General features: G+C 36.2%; 1 protein-coding gene across 6 annotated transcripts in view; it reads right to left on the reverse strand.

Annotated features, from left to right (window-relative positions):
• The window catches only part of SORBS2 (sorbin and SH3 domain containing 2), a 170,911-nt gene that overhangs the window by 84,064 nt on the left and 66,553 nt on the right, over nucleotides 1-20,294 (reverse strand). For 2 of the 6 annotated variants that reach the window (XM_065947084.1, XM_065947089.1), the window contains exons 2-5: nucleotides 11,162-11,211; nucleotides 5,619-5,711; nucleotides 4,443-4,469; nucleotides 4,088-4,212 (exon numbers count right to left, since the gene is read on the reverse strand). In XM_065947084.1, the coding sequence (XP_065803156.1) occupies nucleotides 4,088-4,212; nucleotides 4,443-4,469; nucleotides 5,619-5,711; nucleotides 11,162-11,171 (255 nt within the window). In that variant the 5' untranslated portion in view covers nucleotides 11,172-11,211. Of the gene's footprint in view, nucleotides 1-2,667; nucleotides 3,310-4,087; nucleotides 4,213-4,442; nucleotides 4,470-5,618; nucleotides 5,712-11,161; nucleotides 11,212-20,294 lie in introns of all 6 variants that reach the window. The other 4 variants (XM_065947079.1, XM_065947083.1, XM_065947088.1 and 1 more) reach the window with 4 other exon arrangements.

Here is a 20,294-nt window from a genome sequence, read left to right on the forward strand (position 1 = left end):
AAGATGCAAAACTTTGAAGGCAGCCTTGCCTCTTTTCTTTCCCTCACCTCCCACATGCAATCTGTCAGGAAGTCCTATGTACTGTATTTTCAAAATACATTCAGAATCCGATTTCTTATCACCCCCCCTGCTTCCACCCTGCTCAGATCCACCACCATTTCTCACTTAAGCTGTTGCCGTTGCCACCTGCTTGGGTTGCCTACCCTCTGTCTTACCCTCCTGTAGTCTGCTCTCCACGGAGCTGCTGGAATGATTCTGTTAGACTGTAAGTCAAGTAATGACAGTCATAGCCTTAAATCCCCCCAGTGACTCCCATTTTCATTGAGAGTAAAAGTTGAAATCCTTACAGTGACTTCTTCGAACTTCTGCCATCTGGCCTCTGTTACCTCAGACTTGACTTCCTCTTACTCTGAGCCTCACTTGATTCCTTTCCTTCCCACTGACTTCCCTGATGGTCTTTGAGCAGCCCCAGCGTGCTTCAGCCTGAATGCCTTTACACTAAATATTTCCTCTGCCTGGAAAGTTCTTCCCCCTTCAAAGCTGCTCTGTCTGCTGCATGAGGGCCCTCTGACTACCCTATTTAACACGGACCCTGCTCCCCTCACTCCTGCTCAGTGCTGTTTAGTTTATTGACATAATCTCCTTCTAATGTATGCGATCTACTTATCTAAGTTTCTATTAATATTAGTTCCCGCTGCCATCGACAAGTCTTTAATCATCAATGGTTTCAAATCCAGCTCTGTGGCTAGAATAGACAACACACGCCCAATAAATATTTGTTGAATGAATAAAGTGCGTGCTAAGTTGTTTCGGTTACATCCAACTCTTTGTGACGCCGTGGACTGTAGCCCACCAGGCTCCTCTGTCCATGGGATTCTCCAGGCAAGAATCCTGGAGTGGGCTGCCATGCCCTTCTCCAGGGGATCCTCCCGACCCAGGGATCAAACTGGCATCTCTTATGACTTCCTATACTGGCAAGCGGGATCTTTATCAGTAGTGCCACCTCAGAAGCCCTAAATGAATCAAAGTGACAGCATCTCAAATCCTGATTTGTGGATCATGCTGATTCCCTGGGGACTGTATAATGAAACCAGCTGTCTCTGGTCAGCCTGGATGGTGACAAAACCATAGGGAAGAAAGTTCTCAAGTTATGTTTCTAAGCATAATAAAGCAATTTAAAAAAGTCAGACTATGTCAGATGCGTGAACTGAGTTGTGAATGTGGTGGTGTCTGTTCTGACTTCTCCATCTGCTCCCAGGGACACGTTCTTGGACGCAAGTAAGTCTGCTCCCTGACACTAGCCCACCCCTGTCTGTGGTGTCTCAGCTTGATTTTGCTCCCTACCTCATGGGATTGTGGAAGTTGTTAATAAATGTGAATGGTTTGGAACAGTACCTGCATATAGTGAACTCTTGGTATTTGTTAGCTGCTATTGTCATTTTTACTGTTTTTATTATTTCATAGGGGCTCTCAGAAGATATTACCTTAAATCAAAGAATTTGCACTGACGAAGGAGGTATTTTAGTAGGAACACCCACTTGTCTTTTTAATCATCTAAGCTTAAAGTTTCTGCTTTATGGGTGGGTGTGTGTGGGAAGGATGTTGATGTCAATCAGATGTCTGTTGAAGACATTCTATAAAGATAAAAAATACATTGCTTCAAGGATATGTCTTGGATGACTTTTAATAGCACAGCTACGGTAGATACCATTATTCAAATGATTTACTCAAGTACGGGTGTTTCTGGCCTCCCACTACTGCTGCAGTTGCTAGTATGTCCTTATAAATGGCTACCATTTAAGCCGAGCTTGCTGAATCCTAAGTAATTTACCTCTACTAACTTCCTACTCTTTTCATAGCCTATGAATTAAGGATTAATTAATACTCTTATTTCTACGTTCAGACTCACAGAGAAGTTAAGGTGGTTGCCTTATCACGTAGCCAGTGATGGAGTTTGGATTGGAATCTACAGTTTAGCCTTAAAGCTTATGCTCTTCACATTACATTACTTTGTGAAAAAGCCAAGGAGAGGAACACATTTCCCTTCTAAGTAGATTCATAAATGTCAGCAGAATGACACTATGGGAGAATTTAACATATAAGAAAAATATAGATTTACTTCTGAATAGTCTGAGTACTAAAGATTTATTAACATACTTTCTGAAATAATAAACTTAAAAACATAGAAGTTTATCGAGTTTCAATGAAAATGAATTTTGAAGTACAAGAAAATAAACTCTGCTAGAATTAAGATAACTGTTTCTTGCCAAAGTGAATTATAATGGACAATTATTTTAGCAGATTTTACCCATGTAAATAAAGTAAAATCTAAGTACTCAGAAATCTGGCATGAACAATATTTCTTTAAAACCTAAAAAGTACTTTGCAGTCTTAATTGTTAACCAGTCATCAATTATTTCTAATAAATACCTAGAAGGAAGAAGCTTACAAAACATGATTTCTGGGTAAAAGATCTGTAGATTTTTTAAATTAAAAGGTCCCTAGAAATTTACTGATGAATTTGGTGGGGTTTTAAATAGGAAGATGGTTTCTTTCTCCTTTCCTGATTGCAAACTACCAAAGCATCGGGTTATATAAGAAGCCCAAACCAAAGGAGTTAGGGTCTCTACAGAACGCTGTGAGAAGAGATTGGAGAGTGAAGGGTACCACTTGGCATTCTGAGGACTGAGAGGCCGCAGCGACTGCAGGTCTTTGTCTCTCTGGCTGAAGAGGTATCTTTGCAGTCTCTGGAGAAAGCTCAGGTGGCTGTTTGTGGCTTTCAGGATCGTGTCCCGAAAGGGGAGCTATCTGAATGGAAAGAGATGCTGTGTGTTTCTCAGGCACTGGGTTAGCGGGTGGTGAGCAAGGCCTTTTGAGAAATGATGGTACTTCAACAGATTTGGGAAACTGTGGAGGACTAAAGGCGATGCTGCTTCCTGGATCCTGGTTATGGATTAGTTTCAATGTGGAAATTCTCCGAGTTTGAGAATCTTGGGTGTAGTCCTCTTGGAGAAATGGGGTACTCATGTCAGCTTTTGGTGGGGGACCTGTGCTGGAAGGTGGTGGTAGTGGATTAGTGATTTTTTGTGTATATGACACAGTTGTGTTAGATTCTTCAGAATATACAATTGTCTGGCTAGAATCATCATTAGAATACATAGTTCCCTGGAGAGGTGTTTTGTTAGTAATGAACTCTGTACAGGATGGAATTTGTGTGTTAGTTACTAATTGGTCTAAAATGTCACCCTTTGTATGATTGGTTATCAAGGAGCTACAAAAGCTCTCTTTTCTGGGTGGTGGAAGGGGTGCCTGGGTTACCAAAAGCATCCAGAGAAAGAAATAATGTTGAAGGAAAAACAGAGAGAAAGTCAAAGTTAATCATTAAGGAAACCAGTGTTAACTCTACCCTTTAAAGAAAGTAAAGCAATGTCACACCTTCTCATTATGCTATACATTTTGTTGGCCAGATTGAATGATCATGTTTATTTAGAATGCATTTTAATTTATTGTCAATAGTTGCCTTCTGGGGGAAAATAGTTTTATAGAGAATACGTTATCAAGTTTGTCTCTATCTACTTTCTGGGAAATTAGGTTAAAATTGAAAATATTTTCTCTTGGTATATTTTTAGACCTTCAGGTATATATACAGTATTTACTCACATCATTTTGATAACACGTTTCATGCCTGTGACCATTTTACTAATATCTCCAACACTGAATTTTTTTAGTTAATTTAATGGGCAGTTGCATAACTCATATTTATTCAGTAAATAATATATTGCTGGCCTCATAACTTTGAAATCCAAATCATCAACTGTTTTTTTAAGAATGAGAAAATATCCTGAAAGTTATACCAGAAACTGTTGTGCTTTTATCAGCTGAATCAGAAAAAAAGAAAAATCAATATACTGTTTTCAACTTAAGATTTGCCTTCCATGTTATAAATACAAGTCAATATAAATATAAAAACAACATATTAAGAATAAAACATATCAAAATATGCATGTTACTAGAAAAGAGACTCTGGAGCAGTGGCCTAATAACCATGCTTTAAAATAACACAGTGGACAGCAGTGTGCAGCATTACCTGAGTTGGTGATTTTTTTTCTTGTAGATTTGGTCGAACGCTTCTAAAACCTTTTGCTGCAAGAGAGGAACATGTAGCATCTCCATTCAGTGTATCTTGATTTCGATCATTGTAACATCTCCAAGCTTTTATTAAGAGAAAACAAATCGGATACAAAAATATCTACGTTCACTTTTAACATATTTTTTAAGTAAAATTTATTTTTATTTCCAAAATTGAAATTTTCTTTAGACGTTAAAAATGCATAACTGTGTATGCAATTTAAGTTTATTGTAAGAGTAACAATGTGGCTATGAATATGTTTAAAAAAAACTCACAACAAATGTAGTAGTTATTCAGAATAGTTTTTTGGTACCTGAGTCTGGTGACTGAGAATCACGACCTAAAAGAAAAAGAAATGTTGAAATTAGTTCTCTGGTAAAATGAGCAATGCTGTAAAGATCATTTGGCAAAAAATGATATATATTTTGTTTTTTTGGCAAACATTATCTTAGATCTAAAACTCTGGGTATATAAAATATACTAATGAAAGTTTGTGCATTTGTTTTTACTTCAATTAGATTAGAATTAATTAAATATGATATATAATTAAAACATATATCAAACACTGATTTTCCCCTCAGTATTATTGCAAGAATTCAGTTTTATCTTATTACTGCTTAAGGTGAATATATGAATTTTTAGAATTATTTAAATATCCTTCATCCCTTCCCCACTTCTGTTCCAAAACTCATGAATATTATTTAAAAAGCCAAAGGAAACCCCAACTAACCAAGGAAAAATAAAATTGACCAACCAACTAACCAGTCATCTAGTGATATGGGTATATTTCAGGGTCTAGAGAGACTAGGGTTGAAGTCATGAGAGATTATTTATTATAAAAAGACACACTTCAGTGGATGCTGAAATATCACACTCCCAGTTACTTTCTAGAGTATATTTACACTTGTGAGTTCATGTTAATTTTAATTGGACCAAGATGTTTAAAAATATATATTAGAAAGCTCTTTGTTGATTGGATTAAAGGAAGATTAAAAGTCTCTTTCAAAGTTAATATTCTATCACTTTATTTGCGACCTTTGACAAAGAAGCAAATTAATAAAGGTTCAATTTCCTGCAAATCCCACTTCTGCCACTCTGTGCCTCCACCCTCAACAGTTTTTAGGTAAAAAACAAGAAAAGTACCTATGAGTTATCTTAATTAAATATTATGTTACTTTAGTTCATGCAGTACAAAAGCTTAGTTAAAACTTGCAGCTACTTAACACATTTTTGGCAAGTGACTTGTTTTTAATTAGGTTTTTAAAATATTTTCTACAAGATATCAGTTCCCTTTGACATTTTTTATTTTTAGAGCAAAACAGTCATAAGGGATAGGAGCTATTCTTGAGACAAGAAAAATAAGAACTTGTGGGGCATTAGAAAGGTATTTACAGCCACTTTCATCATCCAAACAGGATAATTCTGGAAAGAGAGAAAGGTCAGAGAAAGCCATTCAAATGTGACATTCTGTGAGTTAGTGATATTATACCTGCAGCCAACAGGTTTGGAGAACTCTGAACTCTCTTCACAGATGTTAATGTAACAGACATGGCAGCACGTTTGCGAGCACACCCACCGCTATCTGGAAGCAAAAAAATGACATAGCAGAGGCCACAGCGAAGGAGAAAGCACATGCAGTATCATGCATCTCAGTGAAATGTGACAGACATCCATGAGAGAGATGAACAGTCAGCATTAGTAACCATGGAATGCATCTGCAAAATTTACACCCACCCCAAACTAAACCAAAACAAAACAGGGGAAACACCAGGGTTATGTCTTAGAAATAGATGCCAATGATTTAGTTAAAAAAAAAAAAAAATCAGATTTTATACTTAATGTTTTATGGTTTTTCTTTGAGGAACACTATGTATAGAACTGAACTTTGTCTATACCATTTGAATTCAACTATTAAATTTACAAGCAGTGCAACTAGCTTTTAGAGTTATGAATATCCTGTATTTCAGGAATAAGAGCTATGGTATAACATACTTTCATATCCATCGTTTTCAGTTTTACTGTATTTGAGCTATTATGATTCCTGAAGATAGCTCAAAGGACCTCTTGAAATAAAGTTCTTACCTACCTGTTATAGGCATAATACATTTGATATGTAAGATTCATAAAGAAAAGCATTCTGTGTCTTCCCATAGTTATTATTAGTTATGGGAAATTTTGCCTAATTGAGGTAAAACAACATTGATATATACAGTACTGAAATGACCATGTTTAAAAAATTAGTATTCATACTTCTGAACAATAAGTATATGATTTATGTATTTACACATAATGCAAATCACAGCATGAAGTAAAAGAAGTGAAAACGCATCAGCTATTTTAATATGATTTGAGAAGCTTAGCGTAACAAGACTTCTAAAATTGGAAGGTTAATGTTCTATTTAGGAACAGATTCCAATTCCGTTCCCACATTCCTTTGTAGCTGGAATGTGCAATAAATAGTTTTGCTCATTCCCCTGAAACCAAAAGAACAAGAACTTAAATTTAATTCTTTTTGAAAGCTATAACAAAAAGATATAAAAAAAGAGATAAATTCTATAACCACCAATATTATAATTATTATATTTGGCCACATGCTAGTCTTGCATATTGCTTTCCTTTATTTCTTAAGGAGTGTATCCACTTCATTTATTGAACATGAGGGAACTGAGTGCTGAAAGTATGATTTGAATTAATTGTTGGTAAAATAACAAGTAGTAAGGTCAGCAAAACTTTAAATTGGTAGAATGAGTCTCATGTCAAAATATGTTTTTAAATATATACTAAAAATAGCAATTTTGTAATGCAGATAATAAAACAGAGAAATGGGACAACAAAAGAAAGTAAATCGAATAAACCAAAGACCAAATATAGAATGACATAAATGGTAAAAACATACAACCAAATGTATCTTCAGGAGAGGCACCAATAGGACTTTAGTAAACTCTGCAAATGGAAAATAGCCATGGGGGGTTGTGATGAATGTTTCTAATAAAATACAGGTAATATTATTGAATACGCAATATATAGCAGCTATCAGGGTCTCAAAAGGTTAAGTATTCTGGGGTGTTGACAGTGTGAATGGAAAGCTCTCATTTACTAGAGATTACATTTTCTAGTTCTTTTAATTCTGAACATCTGAGGAACAAGCAGAGATGCAAAGGGAAAAGTTCAGAATAAAGAGACCCAAGGTCACTGGTTAAACCTTTGGTTTCCAAAACTCTGTATTAAGCACCCACCACAGTGGATTCACAAGGGTTTGGGAACATAGTTCACATTTTTGAGGAAAACACAGTGATGTCTATCAGACAGACACTGCATCCACCACTAGCCTGAGGGAGTTCCCAGTTTCAACATCAGAGATCCTGTTATCTTCTTTTAGATGAGGTCACATCTTTGTAAATCTGGGTTTTTGGTGATTGTTGTGGTGGAACGCAAGTGCCCTGTGAAAGTAATCTGGGCCAGTAATTGAGAGAAGTGAAATACAATCTAATTCTGAGTCTGAGAAATTTTATAGTACCCAATACACACAGGTATCCCAGTAACAAGTAACTGTGGTTATAGGGAATTGGATAGATGATTATTTTTTTCAATTGAAGTATATGAAATGAAGTGAAGTGTTAGTCGCTCAGTTGTGTCCAATGCTCTGCACGTCCGTGGACTGGGGCTCACCAGGCTCTTCTGTCCATGGGATTCTTCAGGCAAGAATACTGGAGCGGTTTGCCATTTCCTCCTCCAGGAGATCGTCCCAACCCAGGGATCAAACCCGGGTTTCCTGCATTGCAGGCAGACTCTTTACCATCTGAGCCACCAGGGAAGCTCTAAAATAACCATGGCTGTTTGGAGCTGCCGGGGAAGTATATTGAAGTGTATGATTTTGTTCAGATTGCTTCTGAGTTGATAGAACATGAGCACTTACCAAACTGTCTGCAGCTAACTGCTTAATAAATACAACTATCAGGTACTTCTTTTGGCTTGAGCGTGCGTGAAAAATTATTGAGCTGTCTTGGCCTTGTCAACCAAGAAAGTGTGGGAACCTCTGGGTTAAATAATTTTTGTATTCTATGTAACTCTAAGAGCTTGGTAAAATGATTGGAGAATTTTTCTTTATTAACAGTTTAGTAACGAGCTTAATTTGAAAAGTTGAGGCATTGGTGAAAGTGCTGGAATGAAGAAATCTATTATATCCTGTTTCTTCTTACTTATGTGTTGATACTTTCTGCTATTTCTTGAAGATATTCTTTTAGATCTCAAAAGGAGGATGCTATCTTACATATTTAGGTCATCCAAAAGAACCCTAATGCTGCCCTCACCTTCACACTCACTCATAATCTGCTCACACTTCCGGGCTTTGGCAAGACCCTTGGTAGCTGCTTCTATTGCTGGAAAACACTCACAGGAGTAAACCATATACAATGGAGCATTTGATGTCTTTTTCTCACTCCTCCCCAGCAACAATTTTCCTTCGAAAATAGTGGACCAAAAATTCCAAGAGTACAAATACAGCATGTTTTGTATATTTTATACATTATTTAGATACTTTAGTATGAGAAATGTGTCACAGTTCCCTTGGCAGGTTTATTATGTATTGGGCTAAAAACAAAGAGCTATTTTGAAAGAATCTTATTTTTTTTGAAAACTTTAGTGGCTGACACATGAACACTGAAATAGTAATATTTCTCTGTAATGATTGATAGGTAGATAATGGAGACCTGTTTTATTTATTGGATATTTGGGAACTGATTTCTGCTTTGTTTTGAGATACAGTGACAATGCTTTCTTCAATTTCCTACAGTGTTGAAAAACTGTGTGTGTGTGTGTGTGTGTGTGTGTGTGTGTGCACACGTGCACACGTGTAGTTCTCTGTGTGCATGTGCTAAATCACTTCAGTCGTATCCAACTCTTTGTGACTCTATGGACTGTACCCCGCCAGGCTCCTCTGTCCATGGGATTCTCCAGGCAAGAAAACTGGAGTGGGTTGCCATGCCCTCCTCCAGGGGATCTTTCTGACTCAGGGATCACACCTTGTCTCTTACGACTTCTGCACTGGCAGGTGGGTTCTTTACCACTAGCACCACCTGGGAAGCTCTTATAGTTCTATATATATTTTCAAAAGCGGTATGTTTTTATAGCAACATTGTAGTATTACTTTGGCATTTTAAACAAAGGGTTCCAGTCACTTCTAATTAATTTTGTATGTGTATGTTTGAATAACATATTTACATGCATATATAGATGTGTAAATTCACTCATATAATTAAAATATCTCCAAATTAACATCCCATACAGAGCCCAGCTCACTCCTTTTAGTGAGAGGATGCTTTAGAGGGTTATATTCATGCTACTAGAGCCGTAACTTTATTCAAGTACCCTGGAGAACTAAACAAATTTACAAATTTCTATTTGCCTACTTTGTTATTGAGGATTGAATTCTATGAATAGTTAGGTTAATTATTGAATGGATTGTAACAAATATGATATACTTAATATAATCACATATTATACATCTGTCATAATAAGGTTATAATAAATAGGAAAATCAGACTCCACAAAATGAAGAATATTGGGAAATTACATTCAACTTAAGTCTGCAAGAAGACGCTGCAGAACAATTGGTGAATGTAACTTCCTCGTGTGCATGACCCACTGGGGTGACTGTGCAGTTTCACAGGATGACTTAGACAAGCTCAGTGATGGGCTCTGTGTTCTATTTGCTCTCTTCAGTCTCCTTTGCCTAATAATATTTATCCTTTCATTTCCCATGTGTATAATTCTCACATCTCCAATTGTCCAAATGACTTGACTTGGTTCATTTTCAGGATTACAATTTCTGTTGATTTCTAAGCCTTCCTTGTACTTGTTCACTGTCTCCAATGTACTCATCTTGCCTGCACACCTATGAGCTGACTGCGTAGGGGCCAGCTGACTTCAAACTCTCAGAGGTTGGTTCCAGCTGGTTTCTGCTGAGGGGCAGCCACAGAATCACGTTCACAGCGCATGTCTCTACACTTGATCTAGGGATTAGGTATTGGTTCTCACCAGTGGTTGTTAATCCTCCCTCGAGGCATTTTGATAACAAGAGACAGCAAAGAAAAACAACTGGCTTGATTTGAGAAAAATATCTTACACTATGCTTTCTCCTTTGCTGTGATCACTTATGGGTAGGAAGTGGTATTTTCTAAATACAGTTGAAAATTACAAAATTTCAACTTGCTTTCCAGAATTATTCAATACTGAATATAAGAATTTCAGGAGAAGGAGAAGCTGAAAATGTAAACTAAAATAATTATATTATGGGGAAAAAATCATATGTATCTAGCAAGTACTACAAAATTTTTTTACAATTAATCTGTATACAATATGGGGTTCAGAGCACCAGTGTTAAGCTATTTGGAGATACACTCTTCTCACATCTAAAAATATAATACTTAAGACTCTAAGTGTATTATGTCTATTGATTAATTAAGCTGATTTCCTATGACCTTTTGGCACTCTATCTACTCTTGCTGTCAATGTAAAATGTTTATAGAATGGAGAATTTTAAATATTCTCTCACGGGAGACCGGGATGGGGAATTCGTGTAACTCTATGGCTGATTCACATCAATGTATGACAAAACCCACTGAAAAATAAATAAAAAAAAAAGGCAAAAAGAAAAAAAAAAAAAATAATAAATAAATAAATAAATATTCTCTCACTAGAGCAACCTGCCTATGAATTTAGCCTATACTAAGTGAGAGTTTTCAAATATATGCATTGAATGATATACTACCTTTTCCTAGGGTTTATAGGAGTTAATGTCATGATATAATTACATAAAAAAAAGGAGTAAGAACAGACAGCAAAACAGAAAATTCTACTTTTGATAGCTGTAAGATTGAAGTACAAAAACAAAGAAATCAAATAATGAATTCGACTATCTCAGAAACTCAGTATCACATTTAGGATCAGCCAAGTGCTAAACTAATGATTTAGGGCCCAGATGATTTTTAGAGAGTGAGGCTGAAGAGTTTAAAACTAACAGAGACAGCATACCTGTGTTCATTTTGACCTTGGAGGGTTTGTTATTTAAGTCTTCAGTTTTCCTGTAGAAAGAAAATGATGTATTAATTTGTTCACTAGCGTGGGGAGCAAAATATCAAGAAAGTGTTTTTCTTTGGTTTTGGTGTACCTGTGAGCTAATGTCACATTATCGTTAGTCTTATTTAAATGAAAGTTTAAAAAAGTGGGCAGAATTTATAATTCTATTCAAGTTAAACTTCAATTATTATTGGTCTTATTATCATAAACATAAACTCATGTTTTTGTTTAATGGTGATCGTTAATGGATGAAAATGGAATAGGGTTTTCATGGTTAAAAATTAAATTGCTCTCACAAACGTTGATAGTAACAGTTTTTGTTCTCTAAGCCAGAAAGGATCATTGATGGTTATGTGCCTTCTTCCAGAATTTTAAGAAACACTGATACTTTGAAATAATTACTTTACATTATTCAGTTTATTGCATTATTTATTTTATTTGAGATTATTACTTTACATTATTTAATTTATTATATTCAATTTATTATTTAGTTAATTTATTACCAGGGAATATTTAATGTATTTAAGCAATGTACTTGCTTGTATTTTGAGCAAGTAATCAAAGGTAAGATTCATCTATTTTTACTAAAGTGAAAGAAATAAATGATGACTATTAAACCCAGTTCTGTTTCAGTATCAGATGTGGTGGTTTTACCCATTGGAGTGCTTACTGTATGACAGCTGAGATTAATTTATTGGAAATGGTTGGGAAAATGGTGCTTGTTGTAGAAAACAAGTTTCAAAATATTTATAGTATTGTTTGATGTGTAAGATGACTTAGTTCTTTCCCTGGCATATTCTCTGAGCCCACTTTTAGAGTTTGTTATTTGTCTATACCCTGGTAACCAAAGAGAAAGGATAAGCTCTTCAGGAAGCAATTCTTCTAAGGGGAAGAGCTCTCTGAAAGTTGTTTAACCCTAGTCACTTTGCCTTAGCTCCTGAGTAGGGCCTACTGTCAATGAACATGAACTTCCCCTATACCACACACTGAGTTTCCATGTACATTAGCACTCTAATATCTGATAGGTTAAAAAAAAATTATCTATACCTCATGGATCAGTAAATAATAATAAAATTAAAATGTCCAATTGGGAAGACTGGACAGCTACATCGAAAGAATCAGACTGGGCTACTTTCTCACATCATGTGCAACCATAGATTCAAAATGGATTAAAGACATATATATACAACTTGAAACCATAAAACTTCTAGAAGGAAATAGAGGCAGTACACTCTTTGACACTGGACTTAGTAATATTATTTTTGGATATGTCTCCTCAAGCAAGGGAAACAAAAGCAAAAATAAACAAGCGGGACTACATCAAACTAAAAAGCTTTTGCCCAGCAAAAGAAACTGTCAACAAAATAAAAAGACCACCTACTAAATGGAAGAAGATATTTGCAAATAATTTATCAGATAAGGGATTAATATCCAAAATATACGAAGAATTCATACAACTCAGCATAAAAAACTCAAACAACCCATGTAAGAATGGGAAGAGGATTTGAAAAGTCTTTTCCCCCTAGAAGACATACAGCTGGCCAACAGGCATATGAAAAGACACACACCATCACTAATCCTCAAGAAAATACAAATCAAAACCACAATGAGATATCACCTCACACCTGTCAGAATAGCTGTTATCAAAAAGACAACAAATAACAAGTGTTGGCAAGGATACCAAGAAAAGGGTATCTTGTGCACGACTGGTGAGAATATAAACTGTTGCAGCCACCATGGAAAAGAGTATGGAGATTCCTCAGAAAATTAAAAATAGAACTAGCATAAGTTCCAGCAATTTCACTCCTGGGTATTTATCCAAAGAAAACAAAAATACTAATTAGTAAAGATATATGCACCCCTATGTTTGTTGCAATGTTATTTACAATAGCCTTTTCATACTGTTCATGGGGTTCATTGGAAGGACTGATGTTGAAGTTGAAACTCCAATATTTGGCCACCTGATGCAAAGAGCTGACTCATTTGAAAAGACCCTGATGCTGGGAAAGATTGAAGGCAGGAAGAGAAGGGGACGACAGAGGATGAGATGGTTGGATGGCATCACTGACTCAATGGACATGGGTTTGGGTAGACTCTGGCAGTTGGTGATGGACAGGGAGGCCTGGCGTGCTGCGGTTCATGGGGTCACAAAGAGTCAGACACGACTGAGCGACTGAACTCAACTATTTACAATAGCCAAGATAAGGAAGCCACCCAAGCACCCATAGATTAATAAGCCACCACACATCCATAGATTAATAAAGAAGATGTGGCTTACATGTGCAATGGAATATCACTTAGCCATAAAAAAGAAGGAAATCTTGCCGTTTGTGACAATGTGGATGGACCTAGAGGATATAAGTGAGTAAGTCACGCAGAGAAAGACAAATAGTGTATGATTTCACTTATATATGAAATTGAAAAAACAAGATAGGGAATTCTCTGGTGGCTCAGTGGTCCACACTTTGACTGCTGACGGCATAGGGCTAATCCCTGGTCCGGGAACTAAGATCCCTCAAGCCCACATGGCGAAGCAAAAAACAAAAAATTTAAATAAAAAAAACAAAGCAAATTAACAAATGTAACAAAACAGAAACAGAGTCACAGATACAGAGAACAAACAGGTGGTTGCCAAAGCGAAGAGGGTGGCTAAAATAGAGAAATAGGTAAGGGACATTAGAGGTACAGACTTCCAAGCAGCAAAATAAAGGTGTCATGGTATGAAACGTACAGTGTGGGGGATATAGTCAATAATTATGTAATATCTTTGTATGGGGATAGATTCATAACTAGACTTAATGTAGTGATTATTTTGAAAGGTATAGAAATATTGAATCACTACGTTGTGTAACAGAAGCTAATATACTATATTGTAAGTCAGTTATACCTCAGCAAATAAACTAACAAACAAACTCATAGAAAAAGAGATCAGATTTGAGGTTGCCACTGGTAGATGTAGGGGAAATTGGATGAAGACAGCTGAAAAGTACAAACTTCCAGTTATAAGTAAGTATTAGGTATGTAATGTACATGATAAATATAATTAACACTGCTGCAATTATATGTGAAAGTTGAGAGAAAATCCGAACATTTCTCAGCACATTGAGAAATATATTTTTTTCTATTTCTTTAATTTTGTATCTATATAAGATGATGGATGTTTACTAAATCTACTGTGGTCATCATTTCCTGATGTATATAAGTCAAATCACTTTGTTATTTACATTAAACTTATACAGTACTGTATGTCAGTTATATCTCAATAAACTGGAAAAAAAGTTTATTTAAACCTACAAAAAATTTTAAAATTTGGATACTGGCTAAATAAAATGATACCGTCTCCCCCAGGGTAGAGGGAGAATTTGAGAAATAAATCAGCACGAAAACAATACACTCAAATGATATGAGATGTACATATGAGCCAAGAAGAGAAGGATTTTATCTTTTTTATGCCTACATTCAATTACTAATATCCTGGTACTTGTACTAAGTTGCTTCAATTGTGTCCGACTTATTGCAACCCCATGGACTGTAGCCCATCAGGCTTATCTGTCCATGGGATTCTCCTGGCAAGAATACTGGAGTGGGTTGCCATTTTCTTCTCCAAGATCCTGGTACTCAATGAATGCTACACAGCAGTGAATATATAGAACAGATAAAATGATAGTACTGATGTTCACTCCAACTTAATTTTTAGAGCTATACACTGAAAACAACACAGATGACATCCTCATTACGTAGTGTTTTGGTATCACCTGTGTTTTTAGTGTTACATTCTTGCCCATCCACCCTGAAGGATACTGCAGCTGCCACATCCAGGACCAAGAGGGTCATGACATTACACTGAATTTTACTGTAAAATTTCACGCCAGTTGACTTTAAATAGTGATTGCAGGACACTTTGTTATGATGAGTTTTAACTCTTGTTTTTCAGCTGGTATAAATAAAGAGGCAGGGTTCTATTTTCTGAATACAAAAATAAACGTGGTACATAGCTAAGGAGCTCAACTCTGCAGCCTTAATACCGCCTGGATTGAGGGGATGCCAGTGAAGTTAGGGAAGAAGGCAGTGGTCAGTGCAGGAGCCTTGAGAAAGCCCCAGATGTATTTATTTTAATGTCTCAGTAGCAAAACTCCTAATATGTTAACCTTAAATGGGCAAAATAAATAGAAAAGAGAAGCCTCAGGGGATGTCTGTGACCAAGGCTGAAGCAACTGCTAAAACAAGAAGGAATAAACAAGCCTGCAGAAAAATGAGGACTGGAAAGACATTTCCCCAGTTCTATTCATCACTTCTTTTCAAAACACTTGATGTTTAAAGCTGTTTTAAGTTTTTCAAGTGGGAGGGGACATAGGTGAACCTGTGGCTGATTAATGTTGATGTTTGGTGGGAACCAACACAATACTGCAAAGCAGTTACCCTTCAAATAAATAAATTAAAAAAAAGAAACACGGTTTTAAGTTTTAAAACTGAATCACAAAGACAGTGTTTGAACTGGGATAGTAATAATTGCTACAGAAAACATCAAACTGAAGGAAGGTTAGTTCTCAAAACATGAAACCTGCTACTATAATAATGTTTTGATACCAAGTTTAGGGAACTAATTATCAGCATTTGTTGTTTGAATTCAAATGCTGATATTTACAAAGTATCTGACACTCAAAAAGTAGAATAGGATTATTGGGAACAAAGAAAGGCCCCAAAATCCTTGAGCTTGTCATCTTTAAAGTGATATATCCTGTTACTTATAGATGTAATTTGTGAGGGTTTTTTTTTTTTTTTTCTTTTTTAACTTCACATTGTTTTAGATGTCAAAACGTGAAATGACTAACTTCCTAATCAGGAAAGACATTTTCCAAGTTGTTAAAAGAAGAGTCACAGTGGTTGAACTCTGCAGAAGAACCCGAAACCCAAGGCTTCTTTGGTGACTAATAAAAGTGCGTGATTTGATTTCCATTATTTGTGCTAAAGCCATTAACAAGTCTACAGCTGAGAGCTCTCTTTAGACAGTTAGAACTAAGGCGAATCTAATCTCTTTTGTTCTGAAAAAGTGCCTTTGATGCTACTTACATAACAAGCACAGATTATTCTGGAAAGCATAGAATCCCTGGAGTGTTTACCTGCTACTAGGAGAGACAGTATTTCAAGTATTCTCTTAAATTGGAATTACACTGGGCCAAGACTATGAAAACTGACCATAAAATGCAGGCTACCTTGAACCTCAGCAGATAATCCACAGAGCAAAGACCTATCTGTGCATTTGAGTGTCAGAATGATATTCAACAGGTGGTGTGCAGCTCTATTTCCTTAAAGTCAGTTCTTGCTGAAGTTTTTATATAAAAGGCAACGTAAAGACTTCCTTGGTGGCTCAGATGGTAAAGAATCTGCCTGCAATGTGGGAGACCTGAGTTCAGTCCCTGGATTGGGAAGATCCCATGGAGAAGGAACCTACTCCAGTATTCTTGCCTGGGAAATCCCCTGGAGAGAGAAGCCTGGTACGCTATAGTCCACACAAAAGAGGTCACAAAAGAGTCTGACACAATTTAGCACTAAATAACAACAACAACAATTTGTACATAGCAGTGGATTTGTTTTTCTCATAGGTCAGAGGGCAATGACATGATTTTGTGGCTATGGTCTCTTAATTTCCCTTGAATTCCTTTCAGTTATCAGATCTCTCTCTCTCTCTCTCTCGTTTTTTAACGGGTCAGAGTAGTCTTTATTTCTAACGTGACAGCAGATTGGGTCATTTAAGCTTTGAATGAGGATCTTAAGATGTGTGATTGCTCATCCACGGGCACCAACATGACTTTGTGCTTGAATTCTTTTGATTATCGGGCATTCCATTCTGAAGAGGAGCAGGGTCAATGCCTCTCTTCAATTTTGCCCAAGAATTCTGTGTTAGTTATGTTATTTTTGTAGACTTGAATTTAAGCACCAAGGCTAGCTGTACAACTTTGGACGACATTTTAGCTCAGTTAATATGAGGATTTTAAGACTGGAGCCTGAAAGATTTTCCATGGAATAATTTTAATCCAGTAAATTGCTAGGTTATTTTTGAATTATTTTATTCAGGGTTCATATATAATTCAGAAGGTAGGACACACAAAGTGGTGGGAAAATACTGAGGAATGTTAGGTTTTTTTTTTTAAGAGATGTATTCTAAACACAAGAATAAAAATATGGTGCATATTAATTTTATGCACCAGAGTTTAGCCTGAATTTACTTTGAAATGGGGTCATATGTAACCATTCTTTCTGCATAAACTACCCTGAGTGGTCAATGCATTTCTTTCTCTCTGTGGAAAGATTAGCAATATTCATAACTGCCAAAGGATTTCACTCTTCAATTATAGCCAAATGACATAATTTAAGTTGTTGACATATATCCTTTCTACTGTATTAATAGGCTGCTTTGAAATGTTCACAGGAAATACCCCAAGTCGTTTATTATGTTCTTTACAATCCCTGAGCTTAGATAAATGAGAATCCACGTCAACCCCTTTTCTGAATGGTTTCTCTGAGTTGACAGCCAGTCTATGATGCCAACCTGGGGGCTCCTTTGCCTCTGAGTGGGTGGCACAGATCATCTCAGTCAATAATGAGGGCACAGTTGTCCCTGCTCACCCTCCATATAAGAACTTAAATCCCTCTGAACAGTCCTGAATGAATGCTGCCTAAAGATGGGTCCTTAGTATGCTGACGCCAAATTACCCATAGCATTCACACATGAATGCTGGGGTCAGAACACATTTAACGTCATTTCATAGGAATAAGACAAAATCATTACTGTGAACAGTGATGAACAAAAGGACATGAGGTCATTGATTATTTTCATAAAATTACAGTGTTCTTTTTCATTATACCAAATATCATTATACCTGGAAAAATTTCCTGAAGACTCACATATTATAGGTGAACTGAATGGTTCAAGAATAGGTCTTGAAGTCAAGTGGACCTGTATTCAAACCCAGTTTTGCCCACATGTTTTTCAAGGAAACTAGCAATTTTATTTCTGAGACTTTACAATGCAAGCTAGTCCAAATATGTACAGATTTTCCTTGAAAAGTATACTAGTTCAAAGTCAATCCTGGTAGATAATTTTCTTTCTGATGCTATTCCAAAGTTCCAAAGTCTGTAATTTACTCTCTTATTTAATGATAAAAGAATATTGGTTTCTTTTTGCACTAAACGGTCAAGTGATTTAATATTGCTCTAGTATCCTACTTTCATGATATATTTTACTTTTATAGTACTCAAGAATGATTATAGAGTACATCTAAGTACTTACAAATGCATTTTTTTCCTAAGTCAAAGTTATTGATCAACTTGATAGTATAGTACTAGGAAATTTCTGTTGGTTTCTATTCTGTAAATCAAAAGCCAAATGTATTCCTAGTGAAAATAAACCAGAACCCTAATGTGGACCTGGTAAGTCAGACACATCGTCAAAGAGACATGTAAAGAATTAGACTATAGAAACACATGTTATAGGTGAACTGAATAGTGCTGCAACGATAGGTCTTGAAGTCAAGTGGGCCTGGATTCAAACAGTTGTGCCTATTTGCAGCCATCTAAATAATTTATTCGCTCAGTGGTGTCCAACTCTTACAACCCCATGGACTATAGCCCACCAGACTTCTCTGACCATGGAACTCTCCAGGCACGAATACTGGAGTGGGTTGCTATTTCCTTCTCCAGGGTATCTTCCTAATTCAGGGATTGAACCTGGGTCAATCTCCTGGATTTCAGGCAGATTCTTTATGGTCTGAGTCATCAGGGAAGCCCTTAAAAATGATTTATAGCAACATTATTACCATCTTCAGCAGCAGCAACAGCAGCAGGATTAAACATCTTCCCCCACTGTTGTGAACCATCCCGATTGGTTAACTGGCGTCATTCCCATTCACCAATATTTTGAGTATTTTGAGACAGACCTTTACCTTTGATTGAGTTGTTTGAATGTAATCAACACTTTCCTGAAAATACACAGACTTTATTTTATTGCTTTAGATTGAACTAAGCCACCACAGTCTATAATAAAGTTAATTTGTGTGTGTTTTCCCATTACTCAATTATTCCATGCCCAACTTAGTGACATATTGGAATTGAAAAGGAATTCTGCTTCCAGGCAGATTTTCTTTCTTCCTTAAACAGAGCCTTCTTTTAACTGAGATTCTCCCCATGCCCTCTGCCCACTGCAGTGAATAAGAGGAGACAGACCCAAATAAACAGCTGAATCAAACACTAGCCTCTTGCCCCAGTGAAGTCCTTACTACTGAACCTAAGGGGAAGGGACACTTAAAGGTTGTGACAATTAGCTTTAAAAAAAGACTTTCCATTATCTTTGACAGCCTATAACCCAAGGTGATGGTTGGAGGAAAGAGATGTCTATTAAATGTCACATAAAGAATTGTGTGGCAAATTGCAGAGTGATAACATCCTGATGACAGCCATTCTTGTTTATTTCACTAAGCGAATGTGTCTCCCCTGCCATCCACCATTGCAGAGAGTACCATAAATTTCTACTTTGAGAAGAAAATCTATAATCTTTTAAAAGAAACACTTCTTTCTGATTTGAAAGAAATAAAACTGTCTCTATTTGCAGATGATTTGATATCACATACAGAGACCCTAAAGATTCTACCAAAAAACTGGTAGAACTATAAATTAACTTAGTATAGATGCAGGATACAAAATCAGTGTGCAAAAATCAGTTGCATTTCTATCCACTAATCACAAAATATCAGAAAGAAAGATTAAGAAAATAATTCCATTTACAATTACGTAAAAAAGAACAAACTACTTGAAATCAATGAAACCAAGGAGGTGAAACACTTATACACTAGAAACTGTAAGACATCAGTGGAAGAAATGGAAGAAGCTATGAATAATGGAAAGATATTTCATGCTCATGGCTTGGAAAAATATTGGTAAATGTCTGTACTACCCAAAACAATCTATAGGTTCAAAGCAATCCCTACCAAAATTTCAATGGCATTTTTCACAAATAGAAAAGAAAATTCTAAAATTTGTATGGAATCACAGAAGATTGTGAATAGCCAAGATTTCGAGAAAGAAGGACAAA

This window comes from Muntiacus reevesi, chromosome 10, assembly GCF_963930625.1.
Source record: "Muntiacus reevesi chromosome 10, mMunRee1.1, whole genome shotgun sequence".
Classification (NCBI taxonomy): domain Eukaryota; kingdom Metazoa; phylum Chordata; class Mammalia; order Artiodactyla; family Cervidae; genus Muntiacus; species Muntiacus reevesi.